Here is a 24,067-nt window from a genome sequence, read left to right as displayed (position 1 = left end):
GATCATTAGGGTATCATTATTCTGTCCTTCCACTTCAACTGCCAACCTTTGTTTTCTTCTTCCGCATCTTACTCTCTTCGGATCCTGATGGCGTCGCCCCCTTCTCTGATACCTTCCCTGGCGTATCAACCCGGACCTGCGGCGTTCCAACCTTCGCGGCAGGGGCTGGTGGTTTCGCTGCTGATGTTCGGTCTGTGTCATTGACACGGGATAGGATGAACGATCCCGGCTCTCCCACCAACGGATGCTCGTCCATAAACTCCTCCCCATACCTTCGGAGCAGGTTGAATGACTCCGCGAGTGTCCGTGTGTCTTGCAGGCTGGAACCAGTGCCGACCACCTGTGAAGAGCCAACGAGCGAGGGCTTGCCAGCTGCATCGGCGTCCGGTAATGGGGTGTTCTCCTTGCTCTGCTGCGACTGCGTGCCAGGTTGACTTGCATCGGCTTGTTTGAGCGCAGGCGGCATGTAGGTATGGCCGTGGGACGGGGTGAAGGTAGGCAGTGTAGATGCTGTCTTTAGCAAGCTGGTGAGAGACGTAACTGCGGACAGCTGCGCAAGAAGTCGGAGTTAGCATCAGCAATAGAGAATGACTAGGAAGCAAAGGCACAGGAAGAAATTGACGTACGATGCGATTCCCCACAACACTCGCAACCGAGGGGGCCATGTAGATGCAGTCTCCGACGATAAAGTACGTTGATAGAACTACCACCTCATCTTCCAGGCCGGTCCTCTTGCGCCGGTTCTGCTTGCGAATCACCCAAATGTTTGACGGCTCGTGCGCAAATCGACCATCAGGTTGTGCTGCTGCCTGGATGGGATCATATGAAACCACGAATTCCAAGCCCTGCATAGTCTTTAACCGGCCCTCGAAGGCCTCGCGCGTCTCGACAAAGTGCCGGAAAGCTTCATTGTAGTTTGCTTGGATGGCAAGTGAGGCGTTGTTGGATGTTGGGTCAAAGAATGGCGACTCTGCAAAGTAGAAAAGAACTGCGCACACATTAAGAGTATTAGTAGGCCGTTTTAGTCGTTAATGGGTTCTGAATTTCGTACTGTTGTTGGAGTGGAGGTATCCTCCCATCATCTGGACGTGGGGCGGGGACCGCCAGAGGATTTCCTCCATGGAGGCATCGGGTGTGCCCGCCATGAGATCGCCGTCTGAAAAATGTTTCTCGCTTTGAAAATCGGCAGAGATTGCTACAGTAGGGATGACGCAGCTGAATTGGGAGCTCTGGAGAGATCAAGAAGATCGAAGGCCCGCGCATCTCTCCGCGGAGGTAATACCGGTGTTTGTCCGGTTTGCATCACTGGCTATAGCCCGAATGGAACGGTTGGGACACTACAGAGTACACACTGAGAGAGATTTGATGAGAGATTAGAGCGACTAGCTGTCTCGTAATATGTACATGTCGGCGCCTGGCCGTCTGTAATTAGATTGATATACAATAAATCCTATCCAAAACCGAACACGTTGCTGGACTAGCCACTCGGTTCTGGAGCAGCTCTACCTGCGCTCGCGAGCTTGGCTGTTATCTTGGGGAAATATTGCGCAACAAAGCTTTCGCTAGAAACATTGTAAGCCATGTTATCAAGAGCAACTAAAAGAAACGAGGCTATTGCGGGAGCAAACTTACGTATAGTAACTGTGGGCAGAGCTATGGTCTCCCACCAGGTTATGGGCCAGTTCGTGGCATAGGATCACCCACCAGTATACAAGTGCATCTGCTCGGTCGGCAGTCGGGTTTGCAAGCAGTTGCTTCTCGTGAAGCTGTTGGAAGTAGAAGTAATTGCAGAATACACTGCCCGCCCGGTTAAAGGCGATCGTTTTGCCCCCAGGATCATAGAAGATACTGAGGATGTCTGACCGGAGCGAGAATACCCCAGCACAATCCATTAACATCGAAGCAAAGACATTAATGCCGACGCTATTCTTGGCTAAGAATTGACTGCGATCCGGGAGGTTCTTCACAAATAATACGTGAATCCCACAGGCAAGTGTCGCGACAAACTCTAGATCATGACTGGGCTTTTCGTCACAGTAGGACTTCTTCTCGGTGATCTGGTTCGTCTCAGGCCGGCTATAAACATCAGAAGATCCATGGGGCCGACACGCCTGGATGGCGGAGAGCAGCTCCGACTGAAGTCGATGGGGTGAATTGACAGTGACAGGAGCTTCCGAGCGAGTCTTCTGCTGAGGATCTTCAGCAGAGTAAGGCGGGGGAGGGGTGGCAGTCTCTGAGGATTCAGAGCGGGAGGGCTGAGATGACTCTCCGTTGACAGCATTGAAGGGCGATCGATTGCCCTCGAGCCCAAACCGCTTGGAGAGGTTGGCGAAGAACCCGCGTGGTCGGCGATCTTGGGTTTGGTCAGGTGTGTCCGGCTGGATGTCACGGGTGCTGTTCTTGCCCGACGGCGAGTCAGGGAAGTCTCCCGGCATTAACTGCTCTCGCTCGTCTTGAACTTGATGAGGTTGTGCTTGTATCTGAGCTTGTTCCTTGGCCCACGCAGCTTCTCTCTCTTGCAGACGTTGACGCTCTTCTTCCAACTGCTTCTGCCGCCTGTCCTCTGCCATCCTGGCTTCGTGTGCCTTTTGTTTAAGGATACGCTCCACGTTGTACCCGCGAGCCTTGAGTTCCAGCAGATCAGTCTTTAGCAGCATCTCCAAGGTAAGGGTTGAATGGAGCTTCGGCCGAACAAGGATTAGGTGGACCAGAGCCTGGCTGATCTCGTAAAGATCATACTTGCCCGGGCAGATCCACAAGAGCCAGTCTCTTCCCTGTTGAGTGATGATTGCGCTTCGTTTTTGCGTGTGGGATATCCGACGACCCTTGAGAGAGCGAGTTAGGGAGATGGAATGCACCACCTGCACTTGCAAATGCTTCTCTAGCCACCGCACATCATGCCGGATCAGATCAGGAGACTGGTCATGTAAGAACAGCCGCGAGCGTTCACTGATCAGCTTTTGCAACTTGGCGGCTGGACGTTGGTCAGCAGCTACAGCGCCCCAGTGAGCACGCTCTTCGACAAGGCCGCTCAGCGGTTGAGCCCCCAGAGACTGATAGAAGTTCTCTAGCATTTCTTCCTGAGGCGCTGCGAGTATATGCTCCTTGAAAAGATTGAAGCTCTGGAAATCATCCACCACGACTGCGTCCTTCGCAACAGTCAAAGTCCATTCCTTAATGCTTTGATCTTCCTCATCGTCAGACAGGTGATCATCCTTGGCAGCTTGCTCCTGTGCCAGGGAAGTGATATCCCTGCTTGCGAGCAGGAAGGCCGACCTCTTCATTTCCTGAAACAGTTCGCGGTCCTTCTTCAAGGTTGAGACATGCTCGGCAAGTGTCCTCAGCAGTTTGAGATATTTGTCAGCACTTTGGAAAGAGGCTGATATCCTTGCTGGTTCTTTTACAAGCATGCGTGCAATCTCCACCTTAGTGGGCTCACGTTTGGATCCGACGGCCATGAGAAAAAGGTTCGCCTCTTGACCAAAGTCGACGAAATCGAAAATGTCTTTGTAATCCTCACCGTCACCAAGATAACAAAGTCTGGGTGCTACACGACGCACAACTTTCTTTTCCATCTCATCTTGCGTAGTCGAGACGGGGACTACCTGCGCACCGCCAACACGATCTATATCCCGCCCACTCAGTTCTGACACCCTCCCGGCTAGATACTTGAATACGACCCTTGCGTCACGCTTCGTGGACGGTGGCTGACGCATGAGGCAATCGATGCATTCGCTCAGTGCGGGATGTTGTTTAACCCCAAACTTGGAAGCATGAGGATGCAGATCCGTGCGAAGGATTGCGAACCCAAACAAGGTGGCACCATCATCAGTGAAGCACTTACTCGGAACAGTCAAACCCTGCGATCCTTCGACGGGCAAGAACGGAACAGCCACTGTACCGCAGTCGAACATCGCATAGCCACTTGTATGAAACTCGGCGATGTAGTATGACATCGCTTTTGTATGGAGAACCCAATTACCATCCGCGGCTGCCTGGGCCATGATTTGGATAAGCTCAGACGCTGACGGGAAACTCCTGAGTCCCAACATTGACAGAAACCTTCCTTCGTTGCTACTGGGCTGATACCGACCTGGCCATTCAATGATAGGCAAACCCAGTGCCCTGAGCGAGTCCTTCGGTTCGAACAACTCAAATATCTTATAGCGCTTGCGATTCGCTGCTTTAAGATCACCATTTCCACTGCCGTCAATCTGTTCGGCAGTGCATAAGCTGGTGTTTTTGAGTCGTTTGATATCATTCGCAGGGATATCATCGCGCACGGAAGCTAGATATCGTATCAAGTCGACGTGACTCCATTTCCTCTGGTTATTGTTAGGACCATCGGGTGCTTCCGTGGTATCGAGGAGACGCTCGAAGATGACACCGAGTTCGACAGTCTTACGAACGCCAAGCGCTGCCAGAAATTTCTCTTTAACTCCATTTAGGCCATGTATGACGGGAAGGTCATCAAACAAGCGGACAGAAGAGAAATAGGTCTCGGGAGGCATCTTCATCCCTAGTTTAGTCGGTATCACAGTATGTGCTTGTAACTGAGTGATCACTGATTGTTTCGCTGTCTGGCTTAGATACTCCCATTGCTTCGAAAGAACCGGCAAGACCTGAGCAGAGAACGAGGGACTCTTTGTGATATCCTGATCCAAGGGCAGGAGATTTCGGTTAGCAGAATTGCAGACTAGCCAACGCACCCACGGAACTATCTGAAGCTCCGTCCAGCCTAAAGCCTCCAACTCCTGCTTCCCTAGAGACTTAGTAAATTTGAAAGGCGCCACAGTGGGGGGAACAGGCAAATTGACGGGTATCTTCTGAGGGCTTAGATAACTGTCGATGCTTCCGAAAACAATCAATCTATTCTGGGGGCTGCTCTCGTCCTCTTCATTTGCCACTGCTACACTCAGCAAGCTTTGGATGGAGTATAGATCAAGCTGGCCCGAGGCAGCCCTTTGACCTAACCAAGGAAGGAATTCAGCAGCCTGGCTGGACCGTAGTGTGGTGATTTCAAGTTCCTGTTTTATGTCGGAGACCGTAATATCGGTAACCAAACCGAAATCCGTCAATTTCTTGACGAACTCCCTCGCACCCGAATAGAACTCATCAGGCAGGACTGGTATCGAATCCATGAAGCTGAGATCCTTCGGGGCAAGGCGTACCTGATGGCTCTGGATAACACCGCATGTTGAAAGAACCTCAATGGATGCACTCTTGTTACACGTCCAGAATGCGTCTTCGATGGTTTGCCCAAGAAGTGATGATGGCGTTGATTCACGGAATACGAACTGCTTTGCAGTGTGGATGGCTTCTGGAAGAACACCTGCTATATCATCCTTCCGTACCTTCATGGATTTCGAGAACTCCTTCCCAGAGGATATCCTAGCTTTGATGGACGCCATTTCGGCAGTCCAGGCGATCCGGCAAACAATTCCGGCGGCCCTCAACATCTCCAAATTCCACTTGCTAATGTAGCGAGTATTGAGATCAATACTTTCGCGCTCCACTGTAGGAATGACGGAAGGAGCAGAGATATGGGCATTGAGACCCGTTGTTTGATGGGTTGGAAAACCTATGAAGACCCTGCCACCCTTAGAAGGTAGAATGGAGGAGAGGACCTCAGACTGTAGGCCAGAAGCACCAGAAGCTAAGGTAGTATCGTATGAGGGGGTCAGAATGGCGATGGTGGATCGCTTAGGGGGAGGTTTTCGCGTAGCTCGTTCAAGTTCGCTACTTAAAGACTGACTGACGGAAGCTTGGAGGCTGGCGGTGTTAATATGTAGGAAGACAGAGGCGGTTAAGGTCTTGGTCATCTCTCCGGAGTCAGTGGAGTTATCCTGTTGTTCGGGTCTCGCTGGCTTTTCGGGGGCACTCTGGCCTGTGAGCTTGGAGAAGAAGGTACGCAAAGAACCCGTAGTATCTCTGAGTCCCTCCCGAAAGATGCTGGCATTAGGGTTCCACTCGATGACACGCATCCACGAAGCATCAACCTGAGCAACCTCTCGAGTGACATTCTGAATTTTCATCAGGCCTTGCGGCGTTTTAGTTTCAATATCCCTCGGGATGCTGAGATTGACGCTTGGGGCAGTCTTCTTCGTGAGTCGCAAGAGATTCCAGTCGTCCAACCATAGTTCTATACCCTCCAGACTTACGAATGTAAGGCTGCTGGACAGAAACTGACATAATTGCATCAATGAGGGGATCGGTGACGTATCATTGCGGTAATCTAGAACGAATGTAGTCTCCGGATTGGCGTCTTCATCCAGCTGTAACCGACGAGTAAAGAGAGCGTTCCCTTTCCAATAGAAGGCCATGGCCTCCTTCCCAGATGACACGAAGGGCTCTTCGCAGTCATCGAATACACTGTAGAAGCCGACTCCGAATGCGCCGATTTTGGTCTCATCCGGGTTGCCATCAGCAATGCGCTTTAGCCTTGCCCAATCCTTCTCACTAAAGGGTAGGCCATTGTTCGATATCAGAAGACGCTTGAGAGTATGATTAGATATAGTGTGCTTGATTAAAGTGCTCTCGTCGGCAGCTGGAGGTAGCGGGACCGTCGTAGACGGTAGCGTTTCGAACTTGATCGTTACTTTCGTGGCGTTAGCATCAGCTGCATTCTGTATCATCTCTCGTAAAACAGTCCTATGTATCCCGCTTTAGTAAACGCCACTATAGTATCAGATGCCCCGGATACAGACGTACCATTTCCCAGAGTAGCGCGCAAGGACTTTGGAAATCAGACCCCGTGTGTCAACTGTGACCGCTTCCTCATCGTTCCCTGATCCCATAGTACGCGCCCTGAGGGCGTTAAAATCGATCTTCTGTGCCATGATTATAGTTGAGGAAATTCTTCTAAACCCTCGCTCCCCAGATACTCCGTGACAAGCAAACTAGCAGTTGTGAAATCTAAGACATGGGTCTTTCGAGGATGCGGTCGGTCAACGGGCGGCGGTGTTCGATAACACTGTAACCTAGACAACAGAGTGTGGTCTATAGATAGAATTTATCGCTCACAAACCAAAAGACCAAAAGATCAAACGTGCAATAATATGAAAGAGCGCAGGAGAGGTAGGCCTGCTTAGGGAGATAAAGACCGCGAATACTCGAGAGAAGAGGCCGAGAGAAAGTGCAAGAGAAATAACGGAGGTAGAGGCGATGGTAAGTGACTGGCCGGAGACAGCGCGGAGTTAAAGTTATCGGGCTTATCAGATATGCAACGCTTATGTCATCAGGGCCCCCCCGTGACATCGGGGGGTTTCCTTGGGTTTACTTTGGGGTTACGGCGGTCGACAGGCACGCCCGATGCCGCGATCTATCCACTCCGCGCTGCTACTTTCTGTCATTCTTTGTTTCTAGATCTTCTTGTGGGAGTTGTTTCTTTCTGCGTGGTCCAGGTGACCAGAGGTCACGGCTCTGTTTAGCGGACTTGAACGAAATCGCGAGCGGAATCGTTGCATTGCCCATTCGCCCGCGTCTACTCCGTCTGTTGGTTGTGCTAGCGCTTCGTATGACTTCCGGAAGCTTGCCCGCCCTTTTGGAAGCAGTTCTGAGCAACTCGCCGACTGCTCCCCCTCCATTCGGTCGCAGATGATACGATGGGTGTCGACCCTCTCTCCCCTATTGCGCCCGTGCGCTTACGGGCGCTGCTGCTACCCATTGGCAAGATCAAGCGCTCGAGGTTCTTGAGCTTCGCCGCAAGGCTTCAAGCCGAAAATGTTGTCCGCTTGAGTGATATCAGTCCTGATGCGCGACCCAATCGAAGTATGCTAGCACTCAGTATCCCATTTCTGCAGCAGGATAGACTTGTTATCGACATAATGGGTACAGTGGTTGACTGATTCTCGACATAGACATGTTCTCCCCGCTCGCCTTCCCTACCGGCATGATACTTTACGACTTGTCCTACTCCGTGCCCCCAACATCTCACCTAGACCTCTTCCCTTTCGAGATATACCGAGAACCCCTGGTCATCATCGCAATCGCAGACGGTGCAGAACTTGGCGAGAATGTGAAGAAGAGTGAGACGGCATCTGCGGCAGATCAGCCGCCCACTCCGGGCGAGCTGGAGCAACTTCGACAGGAACTCGAAACACTCAAGGAGAGCAATCCGAGAGCACTAGTACATCAGCTCCTTATCTTCGATTATGAAGGGGTGAGCAAGCTCACGAATGGCCCTGGGGACGTTTCCTGGATCCCACGACCTCAGGCGTCGAAGGCCACTACAATGAAGACAGTCCTGTGTGATATTACGTCTCTCCTGCTTTCGGAGCTAGACGAGTTCGCGAAGACTATTCAAAGCATACCTTCCATCGAGTCACCGAAGGCGTCATCCTGGGGGCCCCATCGCGGCCCTGACATTCGCCCGCGGCCGACAGACAGGCTCTTTCACCGGATGACCCTGCCTACACATCTCCCATCCAACCCCAATGGCGCACCTGAATCTCCCATGAGCTCCAAACAAGGATCGCCTGCGCCTAGCGACCATGAGACTCCTACAACTTTCGATGAGATCACCCGATCGATACAATTGGCCAACCGATCCAACTCACTGGGCAAGATACATTCGCTGCCATCGTCTAAGGAGCATAGCCGGGACCGTCTGTCTGTGAGCGGTATGAGCGCAACTGATCGGACCAAGAACCGGATCAAGGGACGCTCAGGTGTTGTTGTTGGGAACCTGTTCCTTCTCGCCGGAAGATGGCCAGATGCTTTGAAAGAGCTGGTTGAAGCTGCGTCTAGTGCTAGAGCAAGCAGTGACTACGTGTGGCATGCGAAAGCACTCGAGTCCATCCTTCTTTGTCTATTGATGGTCGCTTGGGCTGGAATGGACTTTCAGGTACGCATCACCTGATGCTCAAGGTCGGTATGATATGACTAACTGGTGGCAGATCCCTCCTGTATGCTACCCTGTCGCCGATAAGTCCTCAAAGCTATCATACAGCAGTAGCCTTGACACGAGTCTGTCTTCTCCTGGAAACCGTATTATTTCGCTTCAGAACCTTTCCAACCTATTGCCTGACCTGGCGAACAATATCCTGAATCTCTATAACCGTGCCGCCAACATTACGGATGAACCTCTGCCTCAACTTGTTTACTCCGAAACAGTAATCCGTTTGGCAAGATTATTAGCGGCAGCTCGTATTCGCGACGGTGCCTTGGACGACGTTGCCCTGAAGCATATAGTCATGAACGAGTCCCTTCCACCTTTGCACCGGCCAGAACGGCCTCGTGGTCTCAACATACTTCGGAAATCCGACATTGGCAATTTTCTTTTCCGCGCCCTGCCTCTTTCTCCTAGCTCAGACTTGCCGGCCACGGACGCCATACCTATTATTGTTGGCGTAGTTTCCGTTCTGAACGTGCTCGATTTACCGCGAAAGAAAGCCTTTATCCTAAGAGAACTTTTGTCCATCATGGTCCCAACGCTTGTCCAAGCCCGGAGGATTGGCGCAGCAGAAGTGGGCGTTCATCCTGCTGCTGGCTTGGCATCTCTCAGTGACACGGCTTTTGATATCAATGCCCTTGATCTGGGGCCGGGGAACATGGAGGAGAGCATGCGCTCGCTTCTTGCCACTATAGGTGACATCTATGGTGTCCAGCCATCTTCGTTCTACGAATGGGAGAAGAGACGATCTTCCACTGCGAGTGGGCAAGATGCCTTGCCCGACTATGATTCGATAACTGCTATTGTCGAACGGGCTTTTCGGCACGCCGTTCTGGATGGCTACGGTGATCTCAACCTGAAAATTGATGTTCTCAAAGCGTGCATTAGTTCTTGCGAAGCGCTTCCAGATTTTACCGGCGTCCTTCGTTTCACAGTAGAACTCCTGCAGACCATCAGAGGAGACTTGATGCTTGGATCTAACTACCAGCCACCGTACCTACCTCGCGACGAACAGATCCGACTTCTGAATAATATTAAGCGGACTGTCGGCGCAGCCAACAAATTGGGCGCTTCTGGGCTTGAGGCAGAGTACTGGGATGATTTTCTCATCCGTGGCGTTCAATTGCTTTCTCTTCCAGATCCCAGACGACCCGTTCGCCGCTCAAAGCCTGACTTGGATGCCGTTACAGCTGATCGCGAAAAGCCCACAAAAGACCCTTTTCTGTACAACCCTTTCTCCAAAGCAAGCAATAAGGCTGCTGAATCATTAATGGTTGCCGGTGAATACGCAGCATTCCAAGTCACACTTCAGAACCCTTACGAGTTCGATTTGGAGATCGAAAAACTCACCCTCGACAGCGAAGGTGTACCTCTAGAAGCCGTGGCAGAGTGGATTTTAATTCCTCCGCTATGCTTGCAAGACATCACAGTCTATGGCAAAGCTACTGGAGAGGGTGCACTCAAGGTTACCGGCTGCATAGTGAAAGTCCGACACTGCAGAGAGCGCAGGTTCCCGATATTCCAAAATCCCTGGAAGCCGGAAGCCGAATGGAAATTCAAACGCACTGGGCTTGCGGCTAAGAGGCCTTCTGTGGAGCGCCCACTATCGTGGAGCTCAACAACCTCAAGAAATGGCAAACAACTTCCCAAGAAAGGCCCAGACACATCAGTGTGCGAGGTCAAGGTCATTGGCCAACAACCATCATTGGTGATTGAGTCCCTGTCCCTGTCCCAATCCGCGCTGATGGTGCTGGAGGGTGAGTTGAGCTCATTCAACATTACACTCCGGAACACATCGCCTTGTCCTCTTGATTTCATCCTTTTCACCTTCCAGGATTCGACAACAAGACAAGTGCAGTCGGCCCTGAGCAATAAAGACTTACTGCCCGTCGAAATTTACGAGCTGGAGCTAAACTTAACCAGACCAGCGTTGCGGTGGCGCCGAGAAGGTTTAAATCCCGAGGACCACTCTATTCCAGCAGGCCAAAGTGCCACGTTCACCATCGATGTTGTCGGAAAACCAGGTCTACAGGACACTACCGTGCAGATCGACTACTCGTGTATTGGATCCTCGCAGGAAGGCTTGCCTGATGTGTTCTATACCCGCCAGTTGTTCGTCCCATTGACTGCCACGGTCAATGCCAGCATAGAGGTCGCTCGCTGTGACATTCTGCCACTCAGCAGCGACTTTGCATGGTGGAACAACCCTGAGGCGGAAGCAGAACCTGACCAAATCAGCACCAATATTCTACCCCCATCCGCGAATGGTGATCCGTTCTCACCTGTGCTTTCCCACCTCGCCAGGGGTGGATACGGCCCTGATCACTGTATTCTTCTTCTTGATCTTCGCAATGCCTGGCCTAACGCCTTGTCGGTCACCTTACATGTGGGCGAAAAGGCAGTGGAATCCGACATGAAGTGGCCTCCAGAACCGCCCCAGAATGGGGAGGGCCAATACACTGTTCACGGGGAGCTCCAGCCAGGCCAGATGTCACGATTCGTTCTTGTCCTCCCTCGAGCCTATCTCGACAATCCTCATGCATCTATCCCGATACTTAACACCGGTGTCAAGCGGCAGTTTGTCGTAAGTGCCAACAAGCTTACCTTCGAAGCCGAGGCTGCGACACGCGAAGCATTCTGGTACCGGGAAGAGATTCTCCAGCGAGTCTGCGGGTTCTGGAAAGAGAAAGCAGGCGTCCGTGAAGGAATAGTCGACCTGCGCAACCTTCGCTTGAACGCGCGCATGGTTGACTTCTTCCGGTTAGAAGACGTCGGCGTGACATACTCTCTGGAGCCCGCTTTTCCCAGTGACACAAAGAGCGTGGTACAGACAGGACGCTCAAAATACGACGTCCAAACCGACGACATGCTCAACCTCACCGTCACCGTCCTCAATCGTTCCTCTCGGCCCGTCCACCCTCTACTCCGCCTCCAGCCCAGCCTCCGCCACCAACCCAGCAACATCGCATTAGATCTGTCGCGACGCCTCGCATGGACCGGGATGCTCCAACAAGTCCTCCCCATCCTGCATAGCGGCGAAAGTACTACGGCCACCGTTGGCGTCACCGTTCTCTGCCGAGGAGAGTACGATTTCGGCGCAACCGTCGAGGAACTACGGTTGCTGAAGCCGGTAACGGAGTCCGAGGACGAGTCTTCCAATCCCGCACAAGCGCAGGCAGCTTTCCATGATGACGAAGGAATCATCACGGATACCTTCGGGGCAGATGTGGCCAAGAAACGACGAATATGGCACGCCAAGGAGACTTGCGTTATGAATGCTCATGACTGAAACGCTTCTCATACAACTTTAGTGGTGAGAGTAGAGGAAGTGGGGAGGATCTGTTCATTTCAGCAAGCAATTTTCTTTTTTTGTCCATATTCGTTGCATTCTCCGCCACGGGAAACAACTATCTTAATCACGACGTAAATGCAGACATAGAGAGAGAGAGGGCGCGCGCCCTTTGTGTATATGTATAGTTCAAATGTTGTTTTTTCCATTTTCTGCATTCTCTTTCTCTACTATTCCGACAACCTTCCTTTTTATGGGAATGCATATACGACACGGATGAATCATGTATTATGTAGGGAGTTAGTTGTGCGTCTCATTGTTTTTCGCCCCTCTTTTTTGCATTGTTATCTACGCGAAGAATTCCCTGTTCGATAGCCTGGTGTGTACTTACAGGATAGAGCGTCGCTATTGTAGTCATGTGTTGTGTCGCTCAATAGAATGAATTATTAACTATGCACGCGTCTTGGCCAGGGTGACCTGAGGTACCATTTACGAAGCATACTCTAAGTAGCTTCATTCCTTGTATTTGCAAAGTCATAATGATGATCTGCGGAGCGAACTCTTGTGATAGACATAAAATTGGCTAACAGCTAAAATTTCAGGATGTATTATAATGATAAGGAAAAGCTACAGATACACAGAAGCAAAAGCAGAGGCTAATGTCCGACTGCCCTCTGAAGCCGACCAGCGGCGGACGAGGGGGCGGGCTCAGGCCAGCCGCTCACTGCATCATCGACTTCCTCGAGGAAGCTGGTGCTATTGTGAATGGAGGTACCTCCCAAGACGACTCTTACTCCGGGTGAGCTGGCATTGACTTGGGCAACCATTTTCGCTTCCTCGTACGTCGCTCCGCCCACCATGAAGATAATGATGTCTTGGGGCTTGTCTCGTGTATGGCCCCCGCCTTCGAGGAACGGGTATTGCAGCTCCTTCAGGCGGCCCTTGATCAGATTTTGTAGAGTGGCTTCCAGGCGAGGCGAGTGCTGCGTGTAGACGTTTTCGACGCCCTTCAGACCCTTGAACCGGTCTCGGGCCCCGGAGAAGAGGGAGGTGGACTCGAAGAGGTCGGAAAAGCCACCCGCGACCGGCGGGGCTTGCAAGGAGTGGTGATAGGCAAGTAGTTTGGGGATGATGTTGACTTTGTATGATGGGACGTTGCCGGCGGTGACAAGGAGATCGAGCAGGATCGGGAGTGCATTGTTAGGTTGCTTCTCGTAGCGGATGGCGTACAGAGCAACCAAGCGCAGCTTATTCTCTGCGGGAACGCTAGGTAGTTGGATGATCCGTTGTAAGTTCTACACAAGAGACAGTGTCAATAGCTGGTCTGCTGCAAGCTCCGTCCCCGGAGAGAGAAGAGGTCACATACCTTGAGGTCATTGGCGTGGTTGTCATTGCAGGCCAAGCTCTGCTCCAACTCACTGACGTCGAGCAGGTCATCCTCACCCACGCGCCGACTCAGCTCCCCAACCAGCGTGACATGTTTACTCACATTGCCCGATAGTTTACGAAATTCGGGGTAGTCCTCTACGAAGCGCTTCATGTCTGCGATGGACTCGATGTTCATCGTGTTCTGCGTCTTGACCTGATACTGCTCGACATACTCCTTGATGTTCTGACCCAGATCACCAAAGTTCTGGTACATGTTCTTCTTGAAGAAAGGATCCTGATCCTGAGAAAGGACGATTTCACGCAATTCCGGCCGAATCTCCGGCACGTCCCGGAGGTCCACGCGCCCATTGTGAATGCCCATCAACTCATGCACCATCGCTTGGTAGGTCCACTGGGTCAGTAGCGGAGTGATCGGGTCGTCTCTGCGGTCCAAAATCAGTAGGATCGGGGGTGTATCGGTCTTGCGGAAATTGAAGAGCTGCTCTTCCTGCGTCACTTGATAGCGGACCTCTGTGGCCAGCTTCTTCGCCAGCAGACTGTTCTTTTCGTAACGGATCAAGGGGTTCTTCTTCAGTGCCAACAACATGGCAATGACCCCCTCAGTGGCTCTCTGTAAGGCATCCGCATTCCACAGATCTGGCGACTGACTCCACAAGCGCTGCTGTGGGAAGCCCAGGTTCAGGGAGCAGAGATCGGGATTGATCACGAGGAAGTCGGCAAAGTGTTCCTGCACCACGCGAACTACCTCGTGGGAATCGGCTTCCGCGAGTCGTTCGAGGGAGGATTTGCGAATGATGTTGGTGAGGTAGATGTAGTATTCTCCGTATTTGGGCTCGCGGAGCTCGTCGATCAGGAATTGGATGGAGGTGGGGGAAGGGCGCACGAAACAAAGGCAGCGGAGGTGTCGCATACGTTCGCGAGCGGCGTTGTCAAGCCGATCGATGAGGTAGACTTCATGGTTCAACAGAGCGGACTGAGTGATGGCGGTGGACACAATGGGTACCTGGAAGGGGTGGATTAGCGCACAGCTTCCACGGGGATCAATGAGAGAAGCGCAAGTCCCACTGTCTCACTGTCGAGAAGTAATATCTTCATCTTAGCCGATGAGGAGCTGGAGGAGCCCGTCGCCGAAGGGTCCCCCGCGGTGACCATCTTGGAGATGTATCCCGACACCGCCGCGACGACATCCATATTGAATGAGGGGGTGTGTGGAGAGAGGGGCAAGAGGAAGGAAGGAAAAGGAAAAGTTGTGGTCTAGCAGATCTGTGGAGATTGTTCTAGACTTTCAAGATCGGCCAATGGAGATGATACATCAGCATCAAAAATGTGGTTGATCAGAGGAACGTGAGTTGACTGGGGAAGGCGGATGGAATGGTTGAGAAGAGACACGCAGATGATCGGAGAGCTGCCATGTGATATCAGACCGTTGAGATACCCGTCCTTCACCTTTTCTTCTTCATCTTCCCGCCCGCCCTATTTTTTGTTTTTCCCCTTTGCTTCTCTCCAGCTCTTCAACCACTTCATCTCTGGGCTCGATGTCGTGCCGACACAGCTAATAATCGGCCTTGGTGTTTATTCTTTTCTTTTCTTTTTTATTTATCGTCCTTTGCGGCGATTTGCGTCCACGATGTTACCATTCATCAATCAAAGTATGTTGGAAACCTTCCGTCGCAGCACTGGAAAATGCGCGCCACTCCTCCCCGCGTGAAGATCATGCTAACGGTCTCTCTTTTTAGTCTTCGAGTATCCAGCCAATGCGACTGGAGCTTCGGTTGATGAGCGTATGCCTCTCCCTCCCCGTCCTGACCCTCGTTCGTACCCAAATCAGTCCCTCACCGCTGAACAGTGAAGCTCATTGCGTCATTCCTCCTCTCGTATCCCCTCGCCGGTCTGTTGAAGAGAATCCCCGACGCTCAACCCTGGAAGAAGAATGCCTTCATTATTTCGGTCTCCTTGTTCTATCTCGTCGGTCTCTTTGACCTATGGGATGGTCTTCGCACCTTATTCTATAGCGCCGCCGGTACCTATTTGATCGCCTACTACATTGATGGATCGTTGATGCCCTGGATTGGCTTCATCTTCTTGATGGGCCACATGTCCATCAGCCACATCTACCGCCAGATTGTCAACGACCCTCAGGCGATTGATATCACCGGGGCCCAGATGGTTCTTGTCATGAAGCTTACCTCTTTCTGTTGGAACGTGCATGATGGCCGACTTCCCCAAACGCAGCTGTCGGATCCTCAAAAGTATGCCGCGATCACGCAGTTCCCGACTATCCTGGACTACACCGGCTACGTACTATTCTTCCCGGCTCTTTTCGGTGGTCCTTCCTTCGAATACGTCGACTACCGTCGCTGGCTCGACACTACTCTTTTCGAGGTCCCCCCGGGTACCGACCCGTCGAAGGTGCCCCCGACCCGGAAGAAGCGCAAGATTCCTCGCAGTGGAACTCCTGCCACGAAGAAGGCCCTGGTTGGACTGGGATGGATTCTGGCATTCCTGCAGCTGGGATCTTACTACAATCAGGAAACCCTCCTGAGTCCTAGATACATGGGCTACTCTTTCCCTCGACGAGTCTGGATCATGCACATGGTCGGGCTAACCGCACGCCTCAAGTACTACGGCGTCTGGTCCCTGACGGAAGGTGCTTGTATCCTGTCTGGCATGGGGTACAATGGGTTCGATCCCAAGTCCGGCAAGGTCTTCTGGAACCGATTGGAGAATATCGATCCTTGGGCTCTTGAGACAGCGCAAAACTCCCACGGATATCTGGGCAGCTGGAACAAGAACACCAACCATTGGCTGCGGAACTACGTCTACTTGCGCGTCACCCCCAGAGGGAAGAAGCCGGGCTTCCGTGCCAGTCTGGCCACGTTTACGACCAGCGCTTTCTGGCATGGTTTCTATCCGGGATACTATCTGACCTTCATTCTTGGGTCGTTCATCCAGACCGGAGCCAAGAGTGAGTTCACCCAGTCAACCCACCCGTTCACTGAGCTCTCATACTGACAATACGCAGATTTCCGTCGTTATGTGCGTCCGTTCTTCCTCACTCCGGACGGAAGCAAGCCTACACCCTACAAGCGTTACTATGACATCATGAGCTGGTTCGCGACTCAGGTCACCCTGTCCTTCACAGTAATGCCCTTCATCTTCCTCGGGTTCAGCGCCTCCATCAGCGTCTGGCGGAGCGTCTACTTCTACGGGATCGTCGGCAACATCCTCAGCATTGCCTTCTTTGCCAGCCCCGCCAAGGGCATCCTCATCCAGAAACTCAAAGCCCGCAACCGGCCTCATGTCACACGCTCAACCAGCTCCGACAACCTGCAACAGCCGACACTGGGCCTTCCAAGTGACGCTGTCCAGGCCTTTGACGAAGCCGTGCAGGAGATCCGGGGTGAGATCGAAGCCAGGCGCAGACGCGGCAGTGCCGTTACCATGCCGAGTGGAGAGGAACTGAAAGCAGTTGTGGAAAACAAGATCGGCCGCAAACTCACATGATTGCTTTGATCCTGTGACTTCCCATGTGACCCCCCAAAGAAAAAGGGTCTTACGACCTCAGGTCTAAGGACCTACTGCCGGTCTGGCTTACAGCCAATTAATTCGACACGTGTGAACGAGGATGACTGACGGGGTTGATGATAGAATGTATATTAGACTGTTTGGCTGCTCCAAAGCGGCTGCGTGTTTTTTTTCACTCGTCGTTTATGCTCCTTAGGATGAGTGACATCCTTATGAATCATTCGTATACTATTGTTATGTATGCTTTTTTGGCGCTGATGCACCTTTTCGTTTTGTTCGTGCTTATATGCTAATGAAGCCTCCGACAACAAGCGTAACCAGCAAGATTTACTTTCTTTTGCATAGTTGAAGCCAAGGGAAATATTTCAACAATATCGTGTTTTCTTAGCTCTGTCGGTTTTATCAGGATGTTGGTACCTGTCTCAAAGGGATAATAATCATTTGTTTCGAGTTGAATATGAATTCGATTTTGAACAATCATAACAACTAAATAAAATGGGTACGAATTGATGCTCAACTAGGATGATCAGGCTGATTTACAATGGGTGCAGAGAGATTACTATATGAGTATAATTTCATATATTGTCTATTTTTGGTCAAGAGCAGCCACGCAGAGCGCGACAACCACTTGTATATATACTGTGATAATGTTGGTCACGGTGTCATAAGTAAAACATGTATCCATAAGTAGTACATGGGGGAGAAGTGAAGATATAGGAAAATAAGGAGAAAAAAAAAAAAAAAAAAAAAAAAAGGAAAATGACATATATCCATGCAATGTCGTGAACCCTTGATTAAATCCGTCGCCTCACGCTCCCAGATTGAACCACCCCATTGTTCACCAAATAATGGTCCAAGGGCGGGCTAAAATAGAGTCCAGAACACCAGGTGGAATATAAGGCACAAAAGAAAAGAACATTAGAAGCATTACGTCGTCCAATCGTGTCGAGTGTTTTGAGAAAGGTAAACAAACCAAGCAGCCGCAGGGGGAATAGAGATGCGGCGGTATCAAGCGCGCAAGGGTATGTGGGGGGAGGTAGCATGCAAAAGAAGAAGGGGGGTATAAATGGAGGAATCGACTCCGAACGGTGAAAGCAAAGATCGATCCAATCGAGAATAGGCGCCGGCATAGCCGGCGAGAGAGGGCGTGAATAAGGGGGAAATGGTAGTACAAGCAATAATCGTGGAGGTCATGGACAGAAGAGCACAGCTAGACACGGACATGCTGACGCTATAGGAGCCAGATGTATCGGTCTAGAAGCCGACTGTGGTACCCACAACAGCCAAGGTGACCTGCGAAAGTATGAGCATCGAATAGTCAACGGAAACTGAAGAGAGGGAACATACAACAATGGTGATAATCACCAACCCCAAAGGGTTCATCCAACGGTTGAGGTTTCTCCACCACCGAGCGTTTTCGTGTCGCCGTGTCTCCAGATCGAACAATCGCATTCGAAGCGTCATTTCGAGCTGTGACTCGACGTCGGCTTCCGGAATAGCGTCCGGTTTCGTCGGTAAGGGGAGGAATGACGCAATTAACCAGGCTAGTGTACACAGTCAGTTGACATGTCAGGCGACTATCACGGGGCACAATTGGGGCATACCGAGAGGAAACACAAATCCAACACAGAACGACCACACTTGGATATTTCTTCGCCCAAGGAGTGGTTCCGTTCTTGAATCCAGCGACGGTGCACCCCAGGTACCTCTTCTCGGATTAACCGCGCGCCGGTCGGGAAATAGATGAGGGGACCAGCTATGTCGAAGTCGATTGCGGGATGGTTCCCGGGTCTGTGATTCGGGATCCCTTACCCAGTGGTTCCGTGGATCGCGCGGGTCAGGTTTCCACCGCAGGGTTTCTCGCATTTCGCTGCCAAACGTCCTCGTCCTCGTCCGGCTGGTAGCGGTCGGTAACCGGTTGAGAGCATTGGTGTGGGAGGTTGAGGCGCGCGCAGACGGTGGCCGACTGATTTCCGCACCAGATAAGACAGAATCCTCCGCTTGCTCGCCAGCGCCATAGTACATCTTGGCCCAGTTTGGCAGAAAGTGGAAGGAAAAGCTTCCACTGGTGGGAGGCCGCATGTTGCTCCGCATGCTGCTCTGTCTTGACTCCGACGAAACACTGCAGGGAACCGCCGGGTTTGTGGGACGCGCTGGCAAGCTCGAAAGATTGTCCATCCGCTCATCACCGTCCGAATCGCTCACTAACCACATCGAAGACGACGTGGGTCTTTGACGGACCAGCGCCGCAGAAGGCCGTTTAGGATCCATCTGGCTGTTGACAGAGTCAGCGGCCGGAGATATGCTTCTAGAGTCACATTCGGCGGACCACATGGAAGGAACTGTTGACAGGTGAGTTCTGAAACGCTCCGAAGAAAAATCCGTGGTGGGTTCTTGTGGGTTCTGATCCGATGCATCTTCTTCCGAATGTGACACGTCAACTCTAGAGCTTGACGAAGATGGCGCCTGGATGGTCGGGTATTGGATGAATACGCCGCTGTCAACGATGGCTTGAATGTCTGATGGCGGTCCGCTACGCGACGACGAGGTGATAGAGCGAGAGTGACTGCGTTCGCGAGCTTGTGTTGAATTGGATCGCACGGAAGGCACCCGATATGGAGGGTTAGAGCGGACCGATTGCGAACGCGAGCGCGAGCTGGAGTGTTCTGAAGACGAGCCATGCGTCCACTGAGCGGCTCCAATGTACCGGATCACTGTTCCCAGGGAGTTTAGCGAGGACAGGGAATTCGAGCGGGTGATCGAGGCCGAATTCGAGGATGCACCCAGAGGAACGAAGTTCAGACTTGAGCTGTCGAGCGCGACGAAATTCGGACTGGAAGGCGGCCCAATTGGCACTACATTGGGGCTGGAGTTGCTCGAAGCCAGAGTCTCGGGGCCCGAGGGAACGCGTGACGGCGTCTGCGATACGACGGTTTTGATCGTTGGGACGGCTCTGGGCAGGCTGTTGGGCTCCTCATCTGAGTACGCGGCGACGGAACCTTGATCCGATTTCTGATCGGTCGGCTTGGATTCGTGGAGGACCGGCTCCGGAAAGGAAGACTTGCTGGAGGACGGATCGTCTTCCCAGACCTGCGACGGGGTGTTGGCGGCATCGAACGTTGAAGACAAGTCCCAGGGATCGCTAACCGACTGGTCGATCAAACTGCTATCACCGAGGTGGCTGAGTTCCGTGGAGGTATTCCCGTGATAGTGATCCGGCGCTTCATCGACATGGAAGCGGGAGTCCGGAATGAAATCTTGGCCTTTCCCAGGACGCGGTAAAAGGATCTGCTCCGGCTTTGTCGGGTAAGGCGTGGAGGTGTACACGTCGGGTTCTTGCTGATCGTTGTACTTTTCGCTGACGGCTCGCAAGGATGAAGGCGGGGAGTTCTCATTCGTATGGGAAGGGGTGCGCTCATGAAGAGCTCTCCGTTTGGGAGACTTCGTGGTAGGTGCAGCTGAGCGCATGTTGGGAGTATTAGTTCATTATCAGTCAGTAGACACCAAGATTAAGGAGCTTGTAGAAAGATGGGGTTCCCCAGAAGGACCTGAGGGAACAAAACAAAAAAGAGATCTCGAAAAGCGGCTAAGCAAAGGAGCACCCCCGCTCTATAAGGCACTTCGGAGGGGAAGAAGTGGAGGAGAGGAGGGGGGGGGGAAAGAGATCTAGAAGAACACAAGATTCAAGACGATGAGAATGATCATCGACGACTGCTCGGTTTGGGAAATGAGAGTAAAAAGCAACAGCGGCAACAACAATGACCACTACCACCGAGGGGGGCACGTCTCAGGGCGAGAGAGCAATGGCCGCCGAGGGTGAACCGGGGAAGAGTAACAGTGCCCAGTCGGTGTTTGCTGTCTAGAATTTTATGATGCAATAAAGAATGTCTCGACACAAAAACGACGGCAAGAGAGCGGATAACGCTGTCCAACGGGCACACGAAGCCAAAGAGAGTGAGTGGATCCGACCGAGAAAAAAATGCCAGTAGGTTAAGATTAGCGAGTCATGTCGACCGGCGGGACAGGTTCGCAACCAAAGAACGGATTACTACGGAGTAGTAGTAGTAAAGAAGAAAAAGAGCGTCTAACCCGAGACCAGAAAAGCACCGCAAACCAGTTCCAAAAGAGCGACGAAAAGACACAAACGAGTGGAAGCAAAGGGATCCTCCACCTGAAACGACGAGCCCGGGCGTAGTAATATTTAAAGGAACTCCCCCCGGACATCGGCCCTCCTCCCACTTTAGACCAGCCAGTTGTGCAGCGGCGGTGTGAACGGCCAGTCAATGGTTCCAATGGCTGATGGACGATCCAGGGGCGCTGCAGGCTGCATGCTTTAGAGCACCACTTTGAAACCGCACGATTGGCGGATAAGGAATGGTCCTGCAGCTCGTCGCTTGTCCACCTGCATTGGGGAAAGACGCCCGCCTCCCAATTCGCCTGGTTAAGTTAAACGGGGATCGCGGGATGGCCGCCAGGAGGGTCTGGAACTAGTCTTGTAAGCTCTGCTAAATTGTCTTGGGAACTCCAGAACGCTTTCCTCGTCATCCTCCTCCAAGACATCGTAGAGTCATAAGGCCCCCCCGATCGCCAATCAGCTCTAATAATATAATATGCCTTTTCATAATAAAATGCTGTCCACCAGATACGAAAGTTGTGCTCATTCAATGCCCTCCCCCTCCCATGGTTTCATCATCCGTTGTGCTTTGTCTCCGGTGGCAGTGGTGGTGTTGCTCTAATAATATCCTCGGGCAGAGAAATTAGGACCAACTCAGACTAAGAAAGAATTCAGCGATTGTTCCGGAGAGCAAGCAGGCAGGCTCTTTTCGATCCTCAGCCCACAAGGAGACACAAACATCATCCTCCCCTAACCTACACACATGCAGGAACAAGAAAGATGAGCACGTAGTAGGCTGGTTGGGACGCAACTCCCCACGGCTGAAATGCAAGGTCTCGCCGTCGTACATAATAGGTGCAGCGCATGTGCCGCAGGCACGATTACTTTTCCACCCACCTGTATGTACCTACAAAAATTCAGGTACCAGTTCGTCTAGTACTCGTCACATTTGGGGTATCCTTTCCATCGGTCCCACGAGGCACCCATTCCGATTGTGACCAGTCCAACCAGTGGAGTGCGAGGCCTCGAGGAGAAGACGACAGGAACCGGCGATCGAGATCCACTGAGATGATGTGGCTGAGGGGTCACGGTAGGCCGGCCATTCCAGAAGGTCTTATTGGCAGTGGAGAGGGGAATTTTGGTCCTTTTGTCACGGTCAAAGCCCAATGATAGGGGCCAATTGAGAGAAAACCTGAAAGGCAGAGAGAGCTAAGGATCAACCCAGTTCCTAAGGTTGCCAACTCATCCCAAGTGGAGTCTCTGTCAAGCCGGTTTGGATTAGCGAGATGAGCTACCATACTTGCTTAATATTAAATCACTTTGCCCAAGGGGTGACGGTGGGTGGTGGGGGAAACAAGAATTGCCCGTTTTATGGCCTCAAGACATGGCTGACACGGGTGGAATCTTCCAAAGTACTAATAGAAACCCTGAACCCATGGTTCGTGAAGGGAGAGAAATGGGGATTTCATCTCCGCTCCGCCCACCGGATCCAAAGATCGAAGCGGGAACGGCCAGCAGAAGCTCTGGGACCTGGGTTCAAATCAATTAATCCATCCTCGAACCGGGCGGGAGCTTCGGTGGAGGGAAAAAATAATAAAAGGGGAGAAATCCGTCCGATCCCGAGATTCCCACTTGCCGCCCGTGACCCCTTAATTCTTGCCTGGGGATTCAGGCACAGTTGACTCTTCCGCTCCCTATCCACGCGTGCTGCAATCAAATTCAGTGACGACGGAGGTGCAATTCCGACAGGACGGTCAAAAAATAGACTGCTTTGCCGATCGATCTACGTACATATTTCGAGGCGATGCAGGCTCCCCTATATCTATCTCTGCATCGGCACGCTTCGTGGTTTACTCCGGCTCGTGTTTACCCCCACTGTTGGCCGTAGATGTATCGTACAGCAGCTCTGCACAGCACGAGCGTCATCAACGCGTCGGGAGTAAAGCCCACGGCTGTCTATATTACCACCATGTCTGGAATAAGTTGCCGGCTTGCTGAGGTGGCTTGCTGGTCATCTACATGAAGGCCCGGTTCGTGTGCCACCAATAGCTCGGTACGCACACGAGAGCGATGATGCAAAGGTTCTAGAGCGCTATCCGTCCTTCAGCCGCAATATGGAACCCTAAGGATAGAAACATTTCCCCTACAATGGCTCTCCTTTTTCATTTACCCCTAAACGGACGGACTAGTTAGAGGAGCTGCCATCCGAACAAGCGATGATTCACACTGGAAAAAGGAGGCCAGTTTCCTCATAGAGGTCCTTCCGTGCCGAGGGTGGCTGATCCAGAAACCGAGCCTTCATAAACTGAGTCAGAAAATAGAATCTGCTCGTGATTCTCTTGATCGATCTGGAAAGTCACACGGAGTACTCCGTGAGTGGAGCCCCGTAGTAGGTACTTACTCAGTTGGAATGTCTAGGCCACCTGGTTAAATTCTTCAGGGCGTGATTCCGTGGAACAGGTGTTCATGAATACGTGGGCCATGAGATTCACGATCCCGCGTCTAAAGAAAGGGTCTGGTCAAGTAAAAGCAGATGGGATCGAGACGGGAAGCTCTATCTAGATCCAATCTTGGCGATGCGGACGGGAATTCCAGTACATGCGGTGGGTGGATGGCGAGTCGGAGCTCGAGAATCAACGAGACTACGGCAAGTCTCCGAGCCCGACGGATGGGTGCGAGATTCTAGATACTACTAAAGTCTCTAGGTACAACGGGTACCTGCCGAGCCTGCAATCCCTTGAACTTTAGACGATAGAGTCCTCATCGTTATTGGTCGCATTCTTTCTTCTCTCGTCATGATCTTCCACAAGGTGATCTGATAGCCAGCAATTTGGCTCTGATAATGGTGCCCTAGTCC

General features: G+C 52.0%; 5 protein-coding genes across 5 annotated transcripts; 2 read left to right on the top strand and 3 right to left on the bottom strand.

Moving 5' to 3' along the window:
• Window positions 1-34: 34 nt before the first annotated feature.
• Window positions 35-6,839, bottom strand: AtWU_01945 (histidine kinase-like ATPase domain-containing protein; the record flags this gene model as incomplete). The annotated part of the gene is made up of 6 exons (XM_035497059.1): window positions 35-550; window positions 627-988; window positions 1,052-1,156; window positions 1,507-1,562; window positions 1,633-6,651; window positions 6,712-6,839. The coding sequence occupies 6 exons, from the start codon at window positions 6,837-6,839 to the stop codon at window positions 35-37; spliced, it is 6,186 nt and encodes a 2,061-aa protein (XP_035352952.1).
• Window positions 6,840-7,604: 765 nt separating this feature from the next.
• On the top strand, window positions 7,605-12,182 carry AtWU_01944 (TRAPPII-specific subunit TRS120; the record flags this gene model as incomplete). The annotated part of the gene is made up of 3 exons (XM_035497058.1): window positions 7,605-7,770; window positions 7,860-8,845; window positions 8,898-12,182. 3 exons carry the CDS (start codon window positions 7,605-7,607, stop codon window positions 12,180-12,182), a joined length of 4,437 nt encoding a protein of 1,478 aa, XP_035352951.1.
• Window positions 12,183-12,838: 656 nt separating this feature from the next.
• On the bottom strand, window positions 12,839-14,762 carry AtWU_01943 (Sec1 family protein; the record flags this gene model as incomplete). The annotated part of the gene is made up of 3 exons (XM_035497057.1): window positions 12,839-13,477; window positions 13,549-14,574; window positions 14,637-14,762. The coding sequence occupies 3 exons, from the start codon at window positions 14,760-14,762 to the stop codon at window positions 12,839-12,841; spliced, it is 1,791 nt and encodes a 596-aa protein (XP_035352950.1).
• Window positions 14,763-15,198: 436 nt separating this feature from the next.
• On the top strand, window positions 15,199-17,075 carry AtWU_01942 (lysophospholipid acyltransferase; the record flags this gene model as incomplete). Its single annotated transcript, XM_035497056.1, has 4 exons — window positions 15,199-15,220; window positions 15,308-15,352; window positions 15,418-16,536; window positions 16,594-17,075. 4 exons carry the CDS (start codon window positions 15,199-15,201, stop codon window positions 17,073-17,075), a joined length of 1,668 nt encoding a protein of 555 aa, XP_035352949.1.
• A 1,275-nt stretch (window positions 17,076-18,350) lies between these two features.
• On the bottom strand, window positions 18,351-20,564 carry AtWU_01941 (putative serine-rich protein; the record flags this gene model as incomplete). Its single annotated transcript, XM_035497055.1, has 3 exons — window positions 18,351-18,389; window positions 18,444-18,640; window positions 18,701-20,564. The coding sequence occupies 3 exons, from the start codon at window positions 20,562-20,564 to the stop codon at window positions 18,351-18,353; spliced, it is 2,100 nt and encodes a 699-aa protein (XP_035352948.1).
• Between the last annotated feature and the right edge of the window lie 3,503 nt (window positions 20,565-24,067).

This window comes from Aspergillus tubingensis (assembly GCF_013340325.1).
Source record: "Aspergillus tubingensis WU-2223L DNA, scaffold_3, whole genome shotgun sequence".
In the NCBI taxonomy this organism is placed as follows: Eukaryota; Fungi; Ascomycota; class Eurotiomycetes; order Eurotiales; family Aspergillaceae; genus Aspergillus; species Aspergillus tubingensis.
The sequence above is the reverse complement of the archived record's forward strand: the minus strand, read 5'-3'. Positions and strand labels throughout refer to the sequence as shown.